A 20,273-nucleotide genomic window follows, 5' to 3' on the forward strand; every position below is an offset into this window, starting at 1 on the left:
ATTATTATCCCATTGAACAGATACGTCTTACAGTAGTGAATGAATGTAGGAGTTTTTCACTACAGATCTTGTAAAACGTAAAACACATGTCCTACTTTTTAATACAATGTACTCTTCCCTATGGGCTTTTTAGGGCCTACCTAGAAGTGAGTTTTATGTATCTAAAACGGGTTTTAGGCCTGGCAAAAGGTTTGTTTTGCCAGATAAAGATGGCAGTTTAAAACTGCTCTGCAGGCTGCACTGGCAGGCCTAAAACATGTTTTAAAAGGCTTCTTCAGTGAGTACCTTAATGAATGCTCTTGGTTCGCTAGTGAATTATATAACAAAGCTTGAGCTGCACTTAAACCCACAAGAATATTGATAATTTGCTATTCTCATGAACAGCACTTCACAGATGTATCATTTAGTTAAAATAAAAGGATGGACAGCTCAATCACTGTATGCATCTAATGTTCTCTAATAAGTGCAACACAAACCTCAAAGCTTGTTTCAACATTTAAGAATTGCCACAAAAAAATGCTGACAATTATCTGTGCTCCACGTTGGCAACTACACTCTGTCCATATTTTTAAATTGTTGTTTTTTTGTCTCTTTGAAGTTTTCGCCGTAAATTGTTAAATTAACTTAAAAAAATATTGTCCTTGACAGTCAAAAGTATAGACTCTTACCTGCACTATAAAACTGATTCCACTCATCTCGCTGCTTAGCGAGAATAGCTAGCAAGCGGTCTTCTTCAACGCCATCTTGGGTGTGGGGACTGGGGCTCAGCCGCACTTCCGGGGCTGCGCTCTAGTGGTTGGGCATTCCACTACCTATTTAGAGCCGGAAATGAAAGCGGGAGCGCCGGCGCGCCAGAGGCAAGCCCGTCTGCACCCGTCCGCGCACTGGTCGCGCACACGCTAGCCACGCTGCCGGTTGCAACTTCTATCAGGACAGAATCAGATATTCAAGGGAACAGCTACTCTCCTTGGGTAAGAGGGATGAAGGGGGAATGTGCCCATCATCCAGTCCTGAGGTTCGAGGTAGAAATACCTTATACTGTGGGATGATTAATTGTAGATAGCTGGGGAAACACCACCAAGAGGTATCCACCATGCTGGAAAACATGGAATTGGACGCCTTTTTTTAACCTAAACCTGGACCACATCAGCGTCACTGGTGCAGTTGGGTTTTGCCTGCCCAGTTGGCTACAAAATATTTCACAAACCAAGGACAACTGGGAGAGGAGGGGGTGTTGGGGTAATCTTTAAGGAAAAATTGAACTTTGTACCCCTACAAATAGACGAGGTTCATGGTATCGAACGACTAGGCATCTCACTCCAGGAGGCCAAGGGCAGATTACTCACGTGGGTGCTTTGCTATAGACCCCCGAGGGCAGACACCCAGTTTCAAGATCTATTCAATTCCATTATCGACCTGAGTGTAACTCATGCGCATATGATGGTATTGGGAGATTTTAATCTATGGGACAATGGCAGCCTAGATAACCATTTGAGGGACTTAAGACAAACTTGTGAGAACCTTGGTCTTCGTCAAATGGTAACTCAATCAACGCCTCTAGGAGGCCATGTTTTAGATCTCCTGTTTGCAAAGCAAGCCGAGACAGAGGTGGTTGATATTTTGTCCCAAAACTTGACAGATCACTCCATAATCCGTTTTGTTATTAAGCTACCTAGCACAGAGGGCAATAGCAATCAGTCACTGAGTTTTCGAAAGGGAAGAGAATGGGCCAAGTTGGTGAAAAATAAGACTCTATTGCCTCTTCAGGGCCAGATGTCCTTTACTTCTTTCTCCTCTGTAGGTGAAAATGATCAGACTTACTGTAAGGCTGTGGCTGACACCCTTGATATAGTAGTGCTCATAAAGCGCCTAAAAAACAGGGGGAAAATCTCTGCTCCCTGGTATAATGACGAACTAAAACAGAGGTAACATGTAAAAAGGCAGAGAGAAAATGGAGGAGGGCCTATCTGGATCTAGACAGGAAAGCTTTGAAAATGGTACAGACCAACTATAAGGAATCTATTGTCAGGGCTAAAGCAGATTTTTTGCTAAATCCATTCTGCAAGCCCCCAACAGTACCAAAGCACTTTTTAATATTGTTAGGAACCTATCTAGTCCAGTATGTGCAAGCAACAAGGTAGTAGCATCACAGAAACTCTGTGATGAGATTGCTGCCTTCTTTGAGGACAAAGTAACTAAAATTGTTGGGAATTTTCAATCTGATGACCCGGCTGGTCTAGCCGAGAAATCTGTTTTTGAACCCCAGTCAGCTACCTCGTTGGTCATCTTCCAGGCTCCCTTAGAGGACTCTTTTAACCAGCTGGCTCAAAGTGTGCCCTCAGGCTCTCCTTTGGATCCTTTTCCTCACAAAATCTGGAAAGCCCAGGGTGAACCCTGGGTGAAGAAACTTTTCCATGGCTATGGAAGATCTGCTGCCAGTCACTGGAGGAAGGTTTGGTACCAGAGTCTTGGAAGCAAGCTATTGTAATCCCATTACTTAAAAAACCCTCCCTTGACCCTTCCGACCCAGCGAGCTTCAGACAAATCTCCTTACTGCCCTACCCGGTTAAAATCCTTGAAACGGTAGTCAATAAAAGTCTATTGTGCTATCTATAGGGATCAGTATGGTTTCCGCCTGGGACATGGGACTGAGACTGCACTGGTAACGGTAATGGATAACCTGCGAATGCGTGCTGGCAATGGGAATTAATCTGTCCTGGTATTATTGGACATGTCAGCTGCATTTGACACGGTGAACCATGCTGTGCTGGTTGAGAGATTGGAAGGCATAGGGGTCAAAGGACAGGCTCTAAAATGGTTATGATCTTACCTGTCAGGAAGACAACAGGTGGTGTCTGTATCGCCATTCACCTCTGACATGTCCCCAGTACTCCATGGGGTACCACAGGGTTCGGCAATAAGCCAGATCCTCTTTAATATCTATTTACCTCCTCTATTCCCCATTATTAAATCTTTTGGGGTAGACCTAGTCAACTATGCAGACGACACTCATTTGGTGTTCTCCTTGGAGGGGAAAAGAGCGGTATCTAGTGCTACCTTCCAGGAGTGCATGTATCAAACTGCAGGCTGGCTTAAGAAAAACTCCCTACAATTTAATGAGGGAAAAACGGAGGTAATATATTGTCCCGCCACTAGATTGTCTCAACACCTACCAATAGAGTTTAAGCTCACTCCTAAGGGTGACTCTTTGGCCTTGGCTAAAGTGGTGCTCAATCTGGGAGTTATGGTAGACGAAAACCTCCAAATGGATGCGCAGGCTCATAAAACTGCCAGTGTCTGCCTCTTTGCTACGAACATTACGGAAAATCCTTCCCTTACTCCCTGAGGACACTCGTCCTCTTGTAGTGAGGAGCGTAATATTGAGTAGGCTGGACTATTGCAACTCCCTGTACTTGGGAGCACCACAATATATTTTACAGGGGTTACAGAGAGTACAGTCGATGGCAGCAAAGCTGACTTTAAATAGACAACGTAGGTCCTCTACGACACTGGCCTTAAGAGACCTTCATTGGCTGCCCATTGGGGAGAAAATTTGTTTCAAATCCCTCTGCACTGTATATAGGGCAGTACAAGGCCAGGGCCCAATTCCACTACAAGAAACATTCACCTGGTACAATCCAAGGAGGCAGCTCCGTTCTTCAAATTCTAGTTTGATTACTACAACCAGATTCAAGCGGTCTTGGAAGGGTGGTTGTGCTTTTGGACTGATGGCCTCTCGCATTTGGAATGAACTGCCCCTGACCTTAAGACAAGCCAACTCGCTGATCGGCTTCAGGAAGAGCTTGAAAACTTGGCTCTTCCCAAGGAATGTGTCTTAGTCTGTCTCTATGGATAATTGATTCTGGTTTTTCAGGGCTCTTCTTTGATCCAAGCGCCAGGATACCCATAGGGTGTCAGTTCTGCGCTATATAAGCATTCATTCCATTCCATTCAAGAAACCAAATCATGACCAATCACATTTCATATGTATACATTGATCTCATATTCTTAGTGATTCATGTGCCCACTTGCAACCCTAGTGGGAAGAATCCAGCCTTCAGATCTTCCGTTTGCATACACACTTGAAATTCAGTTCACCCTAGATACACTCACCTGGCCAGTACCTGTAAGTAAGCTTGTTACTGTTTGTTACATTTTTTATTTACTATGGTTCTAGTTACAAGTTTGGTGGTCCGGAGAGTGCCGAACCCACGTTGTAGTCCGACCGCTGCGACCTTGACGGCTGTATTAAGAGTGCTGCGATCGGCCCTCAACCATCCAGCTAAAATTCGGCTGGCATGGCGGTGACAATGTTTAACACTATGGCTGCTAAGGCAATTCCCCTCCTGTGCTGGAAATTGCCATTTTGCTGGTGTCATGACGAGCTCAGCTCGTCATGAGCACAGCTCCAGGCTACGTCATGAGCATGGAAGGGGTTAAAGCAGAGGATAATGAAGGCGGTGCTGATCCCAGCACTGCCGTACATATTACGAGTTGCCTTTCCAACAGCCCTTTCTTGGCAGGGATCCAGCTGTGAAAAAGCTTGCAGAAAGGCAAGGGGGGGGGGGATGTGAGAGGGGGGAGGGGGGCGTCATAGCCTATTGGGTAAAGTGGCTGTGGGCAGTGTTGTGCCTCTCTATGCCTGCACTGTTGTTAATGTGAAAAATGTGTTTGTTAAATTATTTTCTTTCGAGCAATGCTTATTTTAGCACAGAAAGAGTTCTCAATCCTAAAACCTGAGGTTTAGCATGCAAATGTTTCATGTCTCCTGAAAAGTATGTATCATGTATCTGGCGATGTCACATTCTTATTGGATCTTTGTACTTTCTCTTGGGTCATCTTTGTTGCTTAGTCCTGTTTTCTTATCTTGCACTGTGTCTTTGACACTGTGTTTGCTGATGTTTTATCTTATGTGTACAGAGCCAGCACAATTTGAACATGTACTTTTTATTTTTGTTATCCCAATTTGCAACTTCCCCATCTTCTTTCCAATTAATTTTGTGTCTGCAAGTGATTCACACCTTATCAAGTGGATTTTTTTCGGTGGAAAACGTTGTCCTGCACTAATATTTAATGACCATATCACCTTCAACATATCAATGCATAGCGTACTGAACCCACACTATCTGATAAATCACTGAGCACATGAGATTTACTTTCATCTGCTTTGAAAGAGAACCACATACACTCATCCCCTGTAGCTGAATTGGTTAAACACGTAGAGGCTCTTCAAAAGTAGTCATTTGGAAATCTATGTAAAAATATTCAACTCCTCGTATTTAACCAAATCTTTACAATTATATATGATGTTTAAAATACATTGTTTGAAAAGGCAAAGGAATAAAGTCTGAAGAGCGGCCTGTTAATGTAAAAAATTAAGAACTACAGCTACCCACAAGGAGATGTATGGAACACAGCCTCCAATTATCTGAAAGGCCACCAGAAAAATAAAACAAATCGGCCACAGTTACATCACCTCAGTCTCTTGAGGGCGAGCCTTGCATTAAAAATTCTACTTCAAATATACTTTAAAAATTTAGATTCATGAGCCTCTCTTAAAGGGTATACTTATGAAGCAAGCATTGACAAAGCCCTTCAGTCTGGCTAGTAATGAAATTGCTTCTTAATTGTTTATCATTTAGAGTTTGTGTGCATAGAGCAGTGGGTGGATGTGCATGATTATATGCTGGGTGTATGGATGGATAGATCACTTCACCATGGATAAGTGATGTGGTATTAGTATGCTAGGTGGTGGTACTAATGTGGTGTGTTGTTTTTGTAATGTTCTGGAACCCATATTTACATTCAAATATTTTATTAAATTGTCATAATGGGTTTTCTTGCTGATCTGGTCTGCTGATTTTTCTGCTGGCTGGTTATGTTGTGTTTTTGGCGTTGGCTTCCTATTTTGCTGTTGTGTTGTCCTATTGTAATTTTAAGTGGTGTTAAACTGATCGTAGTGTGTGCTGTTGTTATGTTGACATGGTATTTTGCTGTTATTTTCTATCGGAGTGACAACGCAGTACGTTGTGGTGCATTGAGTTGTTGGGGTTGTGTTGTCTTTTCGTATTGTGTTATTATATTCTTTCAGATCTGCAAACAGCTTTATTCTATGCCAGTGTTTGCATATGTAAGTATGTAAATGCAACACCTGTTACTTTACCAGTGCGTGTTACTGCTTGCTTTTTTTTTTACCTTCGTTGTTCTTTGATCGATGTTACCACCAGAGTAGAAAACAGACTTTGTAGAGCACCAGTAGCCATCTCAGTTGTCCCTGGGTACGCCTTAATGTTTACCGGTGAATCTGATTGTACTTACAGAATAAGATTCTTTGAAACCCTGCATATATATAACAACCTGTCTTTCATACTTTCATTTCAAAATATCTTCCTCTTTTACAGGTTCATCAGCTTATTCAAGATGGACAGCTGGAGTTTATAATTGGGGGACAGGTGATGCATGATGAAGCAGTGACCGAAATTGATGACCAAATTCTACAGTTAACTGGTACATATATAATGGTCTTCTTTTTAATACTAACAGTACCTAGTAATTGTACTGTTCATTTTCTTTCTTGTAAAACCAAGCAAAATAGACTGGTGCATTAGCAACACTGACCATGGTTGTCAGTGTACACATTACAAAACATGTTTTATTCTCTACATTTTCTAAACACGCCCAATTAACAAGGATAACGATATTTTTACGATTGGAAAAAGATAAGCTGCCAGTTAAAATCAATTTACTTCTTCTTAATACTACCGTACATTATATTATTGCAGAATCTTGCGGGATTAAATTCTAAGCAAGGTGGCGTTTCAAGTTGCCTTCCTGCGAAAGTTTATGAATGCCCAAAAGCACTTCAGTTTGTGAACATTCAGAACCTTATTTTCAACCCTTTCTCACGCTGAAAATGGCCAGAGATTCACAGCAGTCGAGAGCTGTAGTAAATCCCGTTCCAAGGTGTGAAGAGAACACAGCAACTCCAAACCTCGTGGGGGTGCTGGGGTAAGCCCCTCTCCCTTTTGAAATGTATTCACTGTATATAAAAAGAAAACAAGAAAATAATGTGCATTTGCTCTGTGGTTATGCCTTTATGCACTTAAAAATTGTATGTTGCATACACTTTTGCATTTTGGGAGTGCTACGCTCACAGAAGGCACGTGCCAATCTATCAGGTTTTGAGTAGAGGGACCTGCTGAATGCCCTTACGTCCCCGAATCTGTACACATGTAGTATGAACCAGGGAAATGGTAAGACAGAAACACTAGACTGGAATTTTCCTTCATCGGATTTCTCGCAAGTACAGGTAAAGGCCAGTACTTTGGGGGCCATGGAGTCCACTCAAGCCTGGATATGTACCAAACTTTAATAACAGCCGGACCAGCTATAAAAAGTAGTTTACAACAGTATTAGTAGGGGTCAAATTAGAGTTGTCCGTCATATCTGCGGAAGTCGTTACCATAAGCATCCAACATGGATACCAGTCCAGGTTAGTTGGGCGGGCATGTTGGTCATGCCAAGAAGATCGACTAGACTACAGCAAAGAAGGCAAAAGGTAAGTCGGCATCCAGTGGTACTGTGACAAAAACAAACTGCAAAGAGAAGCGACGAATATGGAAAGGGCTTACACAAGCGAGCCGAAAAGGGCAGCAGCAAAACGGTGGAGAATGCAGTAACTGGGTGTGAACTGAGGGAAGTTGAGAGCAATACCAACACAACACACTTCCAGATTTCTCCTCCTTTTTGGGTTTTAAATACTTGCGCTGCTTAATCTCATGCAGAAATGCACCCATGACCAGGAAGTAAAGGTATATGTATTATGCACAGTTAATTAAAACCTTTGCATACAATACCATATTACATAAAATATACAACTATGATCCGTTTGCACTTGCAAAGGCAGTGGTCAAAAATGATTAAGTTTAAAGGAGAGAAATACAAAATGACAAAGAATTTACAGTAATTGATGAGATTGCACAGTCCTTACATTTTTGATCAGCTCTTTTAAAAAATTTGGCCCAACAACAGTTCAAAATTGTGTCTCTAGGATTAAAACATTCAATCACCACCTGTCTACAGGATCGAATGCCACGTTGATAAAAAAAGCACTCTTAAAATAAGTCTCCTTTCATTTTGGCAATTAGGGCAGATACAATGCCCTACTCACCCATACTGCATAGCTGACAGGTGTGTATATCTTAATTCGAAGGAAAGGTGTGTACAAGAATGTATGATGGAATTCTGCATGCATTTTTCATGCATGCCACAGGAACCCCGTCATTTGAAAGAATGTATCTTTAGCCCGCATTTGTTCTGCACGCAAGTTGTTTTAACTGCTTGCCTTAGGGGGGGCACTGAATATTTGAATAGTTTAATTTACTATTCCAACTCCAGTCTGTGCAACAGTAGGGAAGGTGTGGACTTTAATTGCAACCCAACTCCATCAATGCGTCCTCCTAAATTGCGTGCTAAAGACACATTCGTTCTGCTGCCAGCACTGTGACAATACAGCTTGATTGGAGCTCCATCTTTAAGGACGTTTCCTGTGTACAAGTGCAGGAAGTTGACCAAAGCGAAACCTAATACTTTTTTTTTTTTTAAGATGCAGTGACGATCCAGCCTCCAGATAAGCCTGTCGTTCAAGAGATTTGTACCCATTCAGAATCATCCAGCCATGTGATCCATTTGCTAAAGCCCTTTGTTGACAGCTGCCAAAAGTTTCTTTATTACACAGTTGAATAATCTTTTAAAAGGCCTTATAGGAGGCTGTAAGGTCCCAAAGGCTTCTTACACCCAGAGCATCAATAGTAGAGTCTAGTAATAGCTGTGCGTTGCCATTTTGGCTTTTTGACATTTCAGTCCAAAGAGCCTTATCTAAAGAATTGTCTATCGAAGTCTGCAGTTTCTGCCAAGTTTTAATGTATGCCCTCTTCCTGGCAATTAATTGGTTTATCAATCCAAACTCTACCCAGATCTGAGCAGGGGAAGCATTGTGAGGGAGAGGGAATAGCAGTCTAAGTTTTTGGGACAATTAACTCCAGGACCACTGCATCCCTGCCACAAACAGCTTCACTTCCATATGTTAGAGTGTGGAGTAATTCTGCAACAATGACCTTTAACACCTGGGGCTAAGTTAGGCCCTCCTTGAGATCTCATTAGAGTTTGAAAGGCCAAAATAAGAGCACTGACCTTCTCTTGAAGCGCCTGCTTGTGTGGCTGAAAAGAGCCTTTATCATCAAATAGGACACCAAAGTATTTATACTCCTTTACACATTCCAACTGTTGGCCTTGTGAAAACCCAATTAACGTTTTCTGTACTCTGCTTCATACCACCAATGCTTATTTTTTTTCGGTTTGATGGCATGCTGTTGTTTGTTGAGTAGCTAGATAGTCTTTCGATAAGGTGCTGTAGGCCAATGTCTGTTTGGCTGAGAAGAATGTAAAGACCTCCTAACTTTGGGGTATGAGAATTTACCTCGTCTAGAGCTTGGGACATATCGGGGAAGTGCTATTGCCTATTTTTATTCTTACCTAGGTTTCGGTGTTAGGCATCTGCATTGTTTTTCAATCTGTTCCAACGAAGGTTACGTTGAATACAGTCAAATGCAGCCTTAAAATCCACAAAGCAGAGATAAATTGATGATTATTTGTAATAATTTTATCAATTATAATTGAGAATGCCAGAATATTTGTGGACGTACCCGTATCTTCTGTAAAACCAGATTTGTTTAGAGGTATGATATTTTTGACCGCTGCCTTATTCATTAACTTCTTTAATAATATGCCAACAAAATATTTGGCCCCGTTGTCAAGGAGGGCAAAAAGACGATACTGTTCGGGTGGTGGCTGGTCCCCTCCTTCACAACTCAGGTTAGTTATAGACCCCTTCCAAGATTCAAGAATAGTTTAAAGCTGCAGGGCACTGTTAAATACCTTGGTCATTTTATTAGCTCAGAATATAGGATTGATCTTGTACGGTGCCTGTGGTGTGCCATTAGTATCTAGACAAAAAAGGGGGGAACCCGGTAAGCCTATAGCATCTGGGTAAGTAACATAATATACAAAAAGAATGATGCCTAGGGAATAATTAACAAAAATCTATTTCCAAATGACGAGACAAATAAATGATCCCTTCCTGTGTGAAGTAAATCACCTCCAAGAAATACATTTATCTAATTTTTAAACCTCTACAACCCAACTGAATGACAACTCGAATTTCCAACTGCTCTTTTATTTTCTCATTGGTCAGAAAAATTAGAAAAAGGTTTTTTGTTGTTTCTCAAACCCATATTTATATACAAAAACAAACAAACACGTATATATACATCGCCTTTCACACACATATATACACAATATGCATATATTCACATAATTACATTGACTTTTTTAATATATTTTTCATATATTCTAGCCCAAATTTTTGAAAAAAGGATGCATTATAAACATAAAGCCTAGCATTCCTGTAAAACAAGATCTACCAAACAGAAAAAGGAGCAAAAACGGTCTATATTATTTCAACCTCTCTAAATATAAAACTCCTTATGGATTTTTTTGGGCTGGTGTCTTCCTATAAATGTCGACACGTTTCAGCCCATTAAATACGGGCCTCATCAGGACATGGGCTAATAGAAATACGTCTCTGAAATGAAAAAAAAAAAAAAAAATATATATATATATATATATATATATATATATATATATTACCTACTGGCGGTCGCCAGTAGGTAGTTATAGTTAGGATAATTTTCAATGTTAAATCTCAACATTCTATTTTGAATAACTTTGGCGCCGGTTGACGAATCTGCCTGAAATTTTCAGGAAAATGGTCTCATGGCGGTCCGGTCCTTCCCTGAAAGTTTGGGGGGGATTCGTCAAGCGGGGGCCGAGATAAAAGGGGGGTCCCAAAACGCGTTTTCCCCATGTTAATTTCCATAGGGCGGTCGATTTCACTTTTAGCTCGAACGGCTGAATGGATTTCCACCAAACTTGGCAAAATTGTAGGGACTGGTAGCCCGATGTGCCTTTGCTATGTCTCAAGATATGTGCTCCAGTGGATTTTGAGTAATTTAGGTTCAAAAAAATATATATATCTAGAGCAGCGCTCCTGTACGCGCACCGGTGAGCGCTCCAGGCGCGACACGCGACTTGCGCGCAGGAAGCTGATTGGATCTCAGTTGTCTGTAAACATTCTAAACAGTCTGGAGCGGCCGCCATCTTGTGTCTCGGTAAAATCGAGACACAAGAGGTGGCTAAAAGAAAGGGGGAAATGACAATAAGGGGGAAGAGTACACCCCCTCCGACCCCCTAGTTTTGATGTGGGGGCCATTAAAGGGCCCCGCGGGGCCTCAAAAAAAAATTATTTTTTTTCGATTTCCGCGGGGGGCGCACCCGGTACGCGTACCGGGGAGCTTACTGAGGAGCGTACTAAGGAGATAAAAAATGACAGATTTTTTTCACAAAAAAATGCATTTTTTTATAAATTAGAGGTAGTTCTGAAAAGAACTTTTTTTTTCTTCTTTTTGTTGTTTTATATTTTTTTGTGTTTTTTGAACTTTTTGAACTTTTTTTGGCTTTTTAAAACAATTTTATAATTTTTTTGGATTTTTGTCAAGGGAAAAACAAAAAACAGGGATTCAAAAACGGCTCAACAGGAGCAAAAAAATGTGAAAATTTAGGGACTGTCAGGGCAGCGGTGTTGCTGTTTCTTTAGGGCAATAAGTTCAACACTCTGCTCCCCATAGCAGAGCAGTTCGTTACACTCCGTGCACAGAAATTTGATGCCTGCAAACTCTGGCTGTATGTTAGGGACCATTCTTCTACGGGATGGTCCCGAAGGTGTTGCTCCACCAGTGGAGGTGCTGCCGCCATCTGTGGGTAATTTCCGTGCCAGGTCTCTGACACTCTCCCTCGCAAAGTTGTTTGGGTGTCTTCTTTTGACATGCCTGATTAAATTGGCATTTCCAAAACTATATTTTTTCAGAGGATTGCCTCTGGATAAAGTACTACCACATATTTTGCAGGTTACTTTTGGAGCGTTGACTTTTTTTTCACCTTCAGGGATGTTATAAAATTTCCAGATGAAATGGATTTTTTTCTTCTGCGTAGGAGGGTCCTCATCTACAAATGCATCTGAATCACTGCTGGATGACTCTCTTGCAGCCATTGCTGTAGATCAGGAAAGTAGGAGATGAAGATAGTACACAGAACAGCTCTTGCTCTCTCCAAGTACAAAGCAATAGTGAAGGAAATGGGTGGGGATTTCATTCTTTGTAAAAAAAACTGTTAGCAACCAATGAAAAGTGTTATTTTAGGGTCACATGACCCGACGCGCTTACGCTGCGCGCTTCGGAGCACTTCCGGTGCGTTTACGCGGCGCGAACGGAGGCGCTTCCGGGGCGCAAACGTGGCGCGATCGTAGGCGCTTCCGGGTGCGTTTACGCGGCGCGATCTAAGGCGCTTCCGGGGCGCACATATGACGCGACCGTAGGCGCTTCTGCGTGCGTTTACGAGGCGCGAGCGTAGGCGCTTCCGAGGGCACTTACGTTGCGCGCCGAAGTGATGTCATCAAACTTTTACAGAAATGCATAATCATTTTCCTTATTAAAAAAAACTGATTTTATTTGTATAGTACGAAAAGTTTTGCATTATTATTAACTTTTCATTCATATTTTTTTTCACGAACGACAATAGCGCTCCGGGTGCGCTTTCTGCTAAGCTCACCGGAAAGCTTACGGGAGCGCTTAGCTGAAAGCTTCCCGGAGCGCGCACCAAGAGCGCAAAAGAAAAAAATATATAAAAAAAAGAATACTTACAAAAAAACAGCAAATTGTAAAAAAAAAAAGGATACAAACTCGATATAGAAAGGAATTAGCATTTAAAAAACCTATGAAATTCACTGAAAAAACCATAGGTTTCACACCAGTTATAGTTAGGAATTAGCATTTAAAAAACCTATTAAATTCACTGAAAAAACCATAGGTTTGACCCCAGTTATAGTTAGCTGGAAATTTTACTGATATAAAACCATTGAAATTCACACGTTATAGTTAGTCGGACTCACTATAACTTGCGCGTGCAATGCACTGCTGATGACATCACATATTACATCACTCATGACATGGTCAGTGACATCACTCATGACATCACTGATGACACCATCCAGTGAATATGTGCCTTTCTGAAAAAGTAAATATTAGTGAGTAATGTTTAAATATTTAAATATATATATTAGTGTTTCACTTTGTGTATAAGTGGCTACATGTGTTGGTAAGTAGCTACATGCGTATGTATATGGGTTATTAGATGTTTCTCTTAGTATCAGTATGAGTGTCTATATGGTTTGGTGGGGGTATTACTTAGCACATAGATGCATGAGTGACTGACTCTCTGTTTCTATGTGTTTTGAAGACAGCATATGTGCAGGACTGTATGGGCGGATGAGTGTGTATATGTGTTTGTTAGTGAGTGAATGACTGTCTCACTAGTGTCTTTATCAGTAACGACATATGTTTTAATCTAGTATATGTGAATATTGATGTATATAAGTGAGTATATGTGAGAGTAAGAGATTGAAAGAGTTCCTGTTTAAATAAGTATGTGTTTCTATAAGTGATTGTTTAAGAGAATAAATATGTGTAATTTTCAATAGAAGTAAGGTGGAAGTGTGTGTATAACTCTATATTCAAATAAATGGATGTTCAATAGTTTATTTGCACGTGTGAGTATGTGTGTGAGTAACTTTTCAATGATTGTCGGTGTGTAACAGGATGTATAGGTGTATCACTTCATATGATGAGTGAGTATATGTATGAGTGGATGTGTATATAGATGGTGGAATTACTGAATTACTTGTTGTAACTGATATAGGTATCTCCATTTTTTAAAAAAATTTCAGTTTCTATTTTTGAATATGTGTCTCAAGGGTTACATTATAGTGAAAGGAGGTCTGTCACTATGTCACAAGGATGGTGTCATGAGTGATGTCACTGACCATGTCATGAGTGATGTAATATGTGATGTCATCAGCAGTGCATTGCACGCGCAAGTTATAGTGAGTCCGACTAACTATAACGTGTGAATTTCAATGGTTTTATATCAGTAAAATTTCCAGCTAACTATAACTGGGGTCAAACCTATGGTTTTTTCAGTGAATTTAATAGGTTTTTTAAATGCTAATTCCTAACTATAACTGGTGTGAAACCTATGGTTTTTTCAGTGAATATATATATATATATATATATTCACTGAAAAAACCATAGGTTATAGACCATATATAGTTAGGAATTCGCATTTACAAAACCTTATTTTACTCACACAAACCATTGAAATTCCATATATAGTTAGTTGCACTAACTATATATCGCCCACCCGCAATCCACTGCTGATGATGTCACATATTACATCATTCATGACATGGTCAGTGACATCACTGATGACATCCCTGATGACATCTCAAATGACATCACTGATGACATCTCAAATGACATCACTGATGACATCACTGATGACATCTCATTTGACATTACTGATCACACCACTGATGATATCATTCATGTGATAATACGATGAACCTCTTCAGACTCTAATATAACCTTAGATACAATCAGTGTAAACAGACACTCACAGACTGTCACTCATCCATGGAGTTACTCACACACCTAGTCAGTCATGCAAAGAATCAATCACACCTCCATTTCCTCAACTATACAGTTATACAAACTTTACTTATTCAAACATATACTAACACATATTTACTCTCTTATACAATCCCTGATACAAGTTCACAATGATCCATACAGCCACTCACACATTCACTGGCTCTTATGCACAGTTATTTATATATGTCAACTCTCACATGTACTGTGTTTTACATATGTACTTACTTTGACATGTAGCACTGAGATATCCATTCACTCACCAATACACTCATGCACACAGTCAAACGCCCATACAGCTGTTTCCACATGCACTTTTGAAACCATACATCTAGTGAATCAACTGCTCACACATCTATGCACAGAGTCATACACCTCCCAGCCACCCACACACACACTCAGTCTCCCATACAAATACTTGGGCAACCAATCAATAACCCATATAGTTACTCATATTACTACTTATCAGCACATGCAACAGTGTACAGAACAACAGACATAATGATGCACAAATTAAGAAAGTTTAGTCACTAACCCATGCACTCAGTGAGACACATTTAATCACTCACTCATACAGTCAGTCATGCACCTACTAAATCCTTCATCCAGACACTTATACATCCACTCATTCTTCAATATGTAAGACATATTTTAACTTTACAGAAACATACAGTCACTGGATGTTGTCATCAGTGATGTCATCAGTGATGTCATTTGAGATGTCATCAGTGATGTCATCAGTGATGTCACTCACCATGTCATGAATGATGTAATATGTGACATCATCAGCAGTGGATTGCGGGTGGGCGATATATAGTTAGTGCAACTAACTATATATGGAATTTCAATGGTTTGTGTGAGTAAAATAAGGTTTTGTAAATGCGAATTCCTAACTATATATGGTCTATAACCTATGGTTTTTTCAGTGAATTTTCAAGGTTTTGTAAATGCTAATTCCGAACTATATATGGTCTATAACCTATGGTTTTTTCAGTGAATTTTCAAGGTTTTGTAAATGCTAATTCCTAACTATATATGGTCTATAGCCTATGGTTTTTTCAGTGAATATATATATATATATATATATACATACATATATAAACATATATCATCTGTATATCTATATAAATACAAACATAAATGCATGCATACATATACTTATATGCATACAGATGCATGTTATTTACATGAAAGTTGAAAAAACACTAATAAAAGCAAAGCTAAAAAGCCACCTCATTACAAACAGAATGGCTTTAACTTAAATGAGGGCGAGATCTATTGCATTTTCAATGCTTGTTTACTTTGGTTCCATCAAGAAGGCATTCAGATGTGTCACACATTTGCCATAAATTCTGAATGTTAGCACTCTAGTTGCACATTAGATCACTGTAGTAAAGCTACTGCTCACCAGGGACGTCTGCTGCTGGTATTCAAAGTGCATGTTTCAGTCTGCATGTCACAGTTTTTTTAATGAAATAGAAGAGGATTTGAGAAGTCACTCAAAATGATCCCTAATTTTTCTTTCTGAAGCACTAATCATACTTTCTATGGCAAAATTAACCCCCTAATGTTGTTCCTTTTTAAATTGAGTGTTTTCAGACTTACCACTTCATTCCAATCAAGATGGCTTCTGGTGTGCCATACTTTTGTCATAAGTAAGACTGTTAGCGCTCTAGTTGTTCTTTAGAACACTCTGGGACATTCTGTCATTGGGCTATACTTGGGGTACATCTGGGTGATATTTGGGCTACATTTAGGCTCTTTTGTCTCTGGTGGCCATCTTGGGAGACTGTATGTCAGAATTTTTTAATGAAATTGAAGAGGGTTTGAGAAGTCACTCAAAATGTGCCCTAATTTTTCTTTCTGCAGCACTAATCATAATTCATATGGCAAAATATACCCCCTCATTTTGTTCCTTTTTAAATTAAATGTTTTAAGAGTTACCACTTTATTCCAATCAAGATGGCTTCAGGTGTGCCATACCTTTGTAATAAGTAGGACTGTTAGCGCTCTAGTTGTTCTTTAGAACACTCTGGGACATTCTGTCATTGGGCTATACTTGGGCTACATCTGGGTGATATTTGGGCTACATTTGGGCTCTTTTGTCTCTGGTGGCCATTTTGGGAGACTGCATGTCAGAATTTTTTAATGAAATAGAAGAGGATTTGAAAAGTCACTCAAAATGTGCCCTAATTTTTCTTTCTGCAGCACTAATAATACCTTCTATTGCATAATATACCCCCTCATTTTGTTCCTTTTTAAATTAAATGTTTTAAGAGTTACCACTTTATTCCCATCACAATGGCTCCAGGTGTGCTATACCTTTGTAATAAGTAGGACTGTTAGCGCTCTAGTTGTTCTTTAGAACACTCTGGGACATTCTGTCATTGGGCTATACTTGGGCTACATCTGGGTGATATTTGGGCTACATTTGGGCTCTTTTGTCTCTGGTGGCCATTTTGGGAGACTGCATGTCAGAATGTTTTAATGAAATAGAAAAGGATTTGAGAAGTCACTCAAAATGTGCCCTAATTTTTCATTCTGCAGCACCAATCATACTTTCTATGGCAAAATATACCCCCTCATGTTGTTTCTTTTTAAATTAAATGTTTTAAGAGTTACCACTTTATTCCAATCAAGATGGCTTCAGGTGTGCCATACCTTTGTAATAAGTAGGACTGTTAGCGCTCTAGTTGTTCTTTAGAACACTCTAGGAGGCTGCAGTAGAACACAAAGGAATCAACTGACAGTCTCTGTCCTTGTTGGATGTACATGTTTTACTGAGAATGTCAGACTTCATTTTCACATGACTGAGAAAGATAATGTGAATTTACAGAAAATATGCTTTCAGTTTAGCTTCTAGATCCCCTTCCAAACCACTATGGGAAAATGAGATATTAGTTTTCTTTCAAACAATATTCATGATATCACAGCAGAAGGTTTTTTCACATGGTAAAATCACCTTAGAACCCACCACAATTCCTAAAACGAGTATGGTACCATCAACAAATGATTTATAATGTAACTAAAGTCCTAAAACCCTCTATTAACTACAATGCTTCTTAATGAGGTGCTATCATGTATATTGGTCCCAAGATGGCTGCCAACACTTCTTGGATGAAGTGCTGACAGCCAATCAGATCAGATGTGTGGTTAGGCTCCGCCCAGATATATATCTTTTTTTGAACCTAAATTACTCAAAATCCACTGGAGCACATATATTGAGACCTAGCAAAGGCACATCGGGCTAACAGTCCCTACAATTTTGCCAAGTTTCGTGCAAATCCATTCAGCCGTTCGAGCTAAAAGTGAGGCCAACCGCCCTATGGAAATTAACATGGGAAAAACGCGTTTTGGGACCCCCCTTTTTTCTCGGCCCCCCCTTGATGAAACCCCCCCAAATTGTCAGGGGCTGCTCAGAAACAAAATGTTCCATTTTCCTGAAAATTTCAGCCAATTCCGTCCACAAACGCCAAAGTTATTAGACATAGAATTTTCAAAAATCCCATAGAGAAAAAATCCTAACTATATATACCTACTGGCGACCGCCAGTAGATAATAAATATATATATATATATATATATATATATATATATATATATATATATAATATATATAGATCTATCTATATATATATATATATATATATAGAGATCTATATAGATCTACGACAGCTTTTGTGAGTGGCTAAATCACTCATTAGATTTACTTATTCCGGCTAAGTGGAGTAAGACTAGATCTAGTCCTTCCAACCCCTGGTATAATGAATCCCTTAAATTACTCAAAATCTCCTGTAAAAAGGCAGAACGCGCGTGGCGCAAAACTTATGATACTGACCTCAAGGCGGCCTATGGGGCTTGCACTAGAGTGTATCATCGGGCCATATGCGCGGCTAGGGCTGCTTTTTACTCTCAGGAGATAAAGAACAGCACTAACCCCACTAAGGTCATCTTCAGGGTGTGTAAGGACCTTACTAGTAAAAGGATTGATACTGCTGCTCTTCAACCTTCTATGACGCACTGTGAGGACTTAGCCTCATTTTTTGTCGAAAAGGTGGAGGCTATCTATAAGTCATTCGCTCAGCTTCCTATCGCAGAGACTAGCCCTACGTCCCTGGTTCATAAACCATTATTGATTATTCCTAGTCCGACCTTAGATAAATTCCTTGCCCTGACGACAAAAGTTAAATCCGGCTCCCCGGACGACCCCATGAGACCCATTCAATTTCGGGAATTTGCTGAAGGCTGCTATCCTGCTTTGCATGGCCTTATTAATTTGTCCTTCAGCACGGGCAGTGTTCCTAAAGCTTGGAAACAGGCGACGGTTATTCCAATTCTTAAAAAACCCGCCCTTGACCCTACCAAGCCTGAACACTACCGACCTATTTCCCTTCTCCCTTGGCCAGCTAAATTAGCAGAAGCTCATGCTAATGCTATTTTATCTACTCACCTGCAGGAAGCGAATATATTGGATAATTCCCAAAACGGGTTTCGTGCAGGCCACAGCACAGAAACTGCCCTTCTGGCTGTGGTGGAACACATCAGGCATCTGTTGGACCTGGGTCAGACGGCGGCACTGATCCTTTTGGATCTCAGTGCCGCATTCGATACGGTGTCTCACCAGATTCTTTTACATCGCCTGATGGAAGCAGGAGTTGGAGAGGTGGCACTCGAGTGGTTTCGCTCCTTTCTTAAGGATCGAGCCTTCAAGGTCTCCACACCCCCTTTTGTTTCTGCTTCTCGCCCCATACTCCAGGGTGTTCCCCAAGGGTCGGCCCTAAGCCCTACCTTGTTTAACTTATATGTTCAGCCATTAGCGGAGGTAGCCCACAGTTTTGGTCTCTCCTTTGTGTCATACGCCGATGACACGCAGTTGGCGGTGGCACATAATGGCGACTCCAACATGGATGCCCCCACCTTTCAGTCAGCCTTAAAAGCTGTGGCAGGCTGGATGGCGAACAATCGGCTCCAACTTAATGCCTCTAAGACCGAGGTCATTATTTTTGGTAGGGAAAGTGAATTATGGGGAGATCAGTGGTGGCCTTCTGATCTTGGCCCCGTTCCTTCCCCCGTGACTGAGGTTAGAAACCTTGGGGTGTGGTTCGACAACAAGCTCTCTTTCACTTCCCACACAAAACGTGTGGCCGGCACTTGTTTTGGTACTCTGCAGTGTCTTCGACCAATCTTTAAGTTCTTCGATGCGGAGACCAGACAGATTATTGTCCAAGCTCTGGTTCTTACCAGACTGGATTATGCCAGCTCCCTGTTTCTGGGCCTAAACCAGGCCGAGCTATCTCGCCTTCAGAGAGTTCAGAATGCGGCAGCTAGGATGCTTGTTGGCCTTCCGAAGTTTGTCTCGGCACGTCGGACTATCCAGGATCTTCATTGGTTGCCGGTGGGGCAGAGAATTAAGTTTAAAGCTCTTTGCTTAACTTTTAAAATTCTCAAAGCAGCCTCCCCTCCTATCCTTGCACAGACTATCCAGCACTATGTCCCTGTCAGAGCTCTTCGCTCTGCCGGATCTAATTTGGCCATTGTGCCACGTTTTAAAAAATCTAGGATGGGCGGACGCTCTTTTTCAGTGTTGGCGGCAACTCTTTGGAACTCTCTGCCTGCC

The 20,273-nt window shown here is 40.7% G+C and overlaps 1 protein-coding gene across 1 annotated transcript in view; it reads left to right on the top strand.

Moving 5' to 3' along the window:
• MAN2B2 (mannosidase alpha class 2B member 2) overlaps positions 1-20,273 on the top strand; it is a 331,173-nt gene that overhangs the window by 33,572 nt on the left and 277,328 nt on the right. Inside the window, exon 3 of the mRNA XM_086964114.1 lies at positions 6,402-6,507. Coding sequence (XP_086820240.1) covers positions 6,402-6,507 — 106 coding nt within the window. The remainder of the gene's footprint in view (positions 1-6,401; positions 6,508-20,273) is intronic.

The sequence above is a fragment of the Lissotriton vulgaris genome, chromosome 3_2 (assembly GCF_964263255.1).
Source record: "Lissotriton vulgaris chromosome 3_2, aLisVul1.2, whole genome shotgun sequence".
NCBI classification, from domain to species: Eukaryota; Metazoa; Chordata; class Amphibia; order Caudata; family Salamandridae; genus Lissotriton; species Lissotriton vulgaris.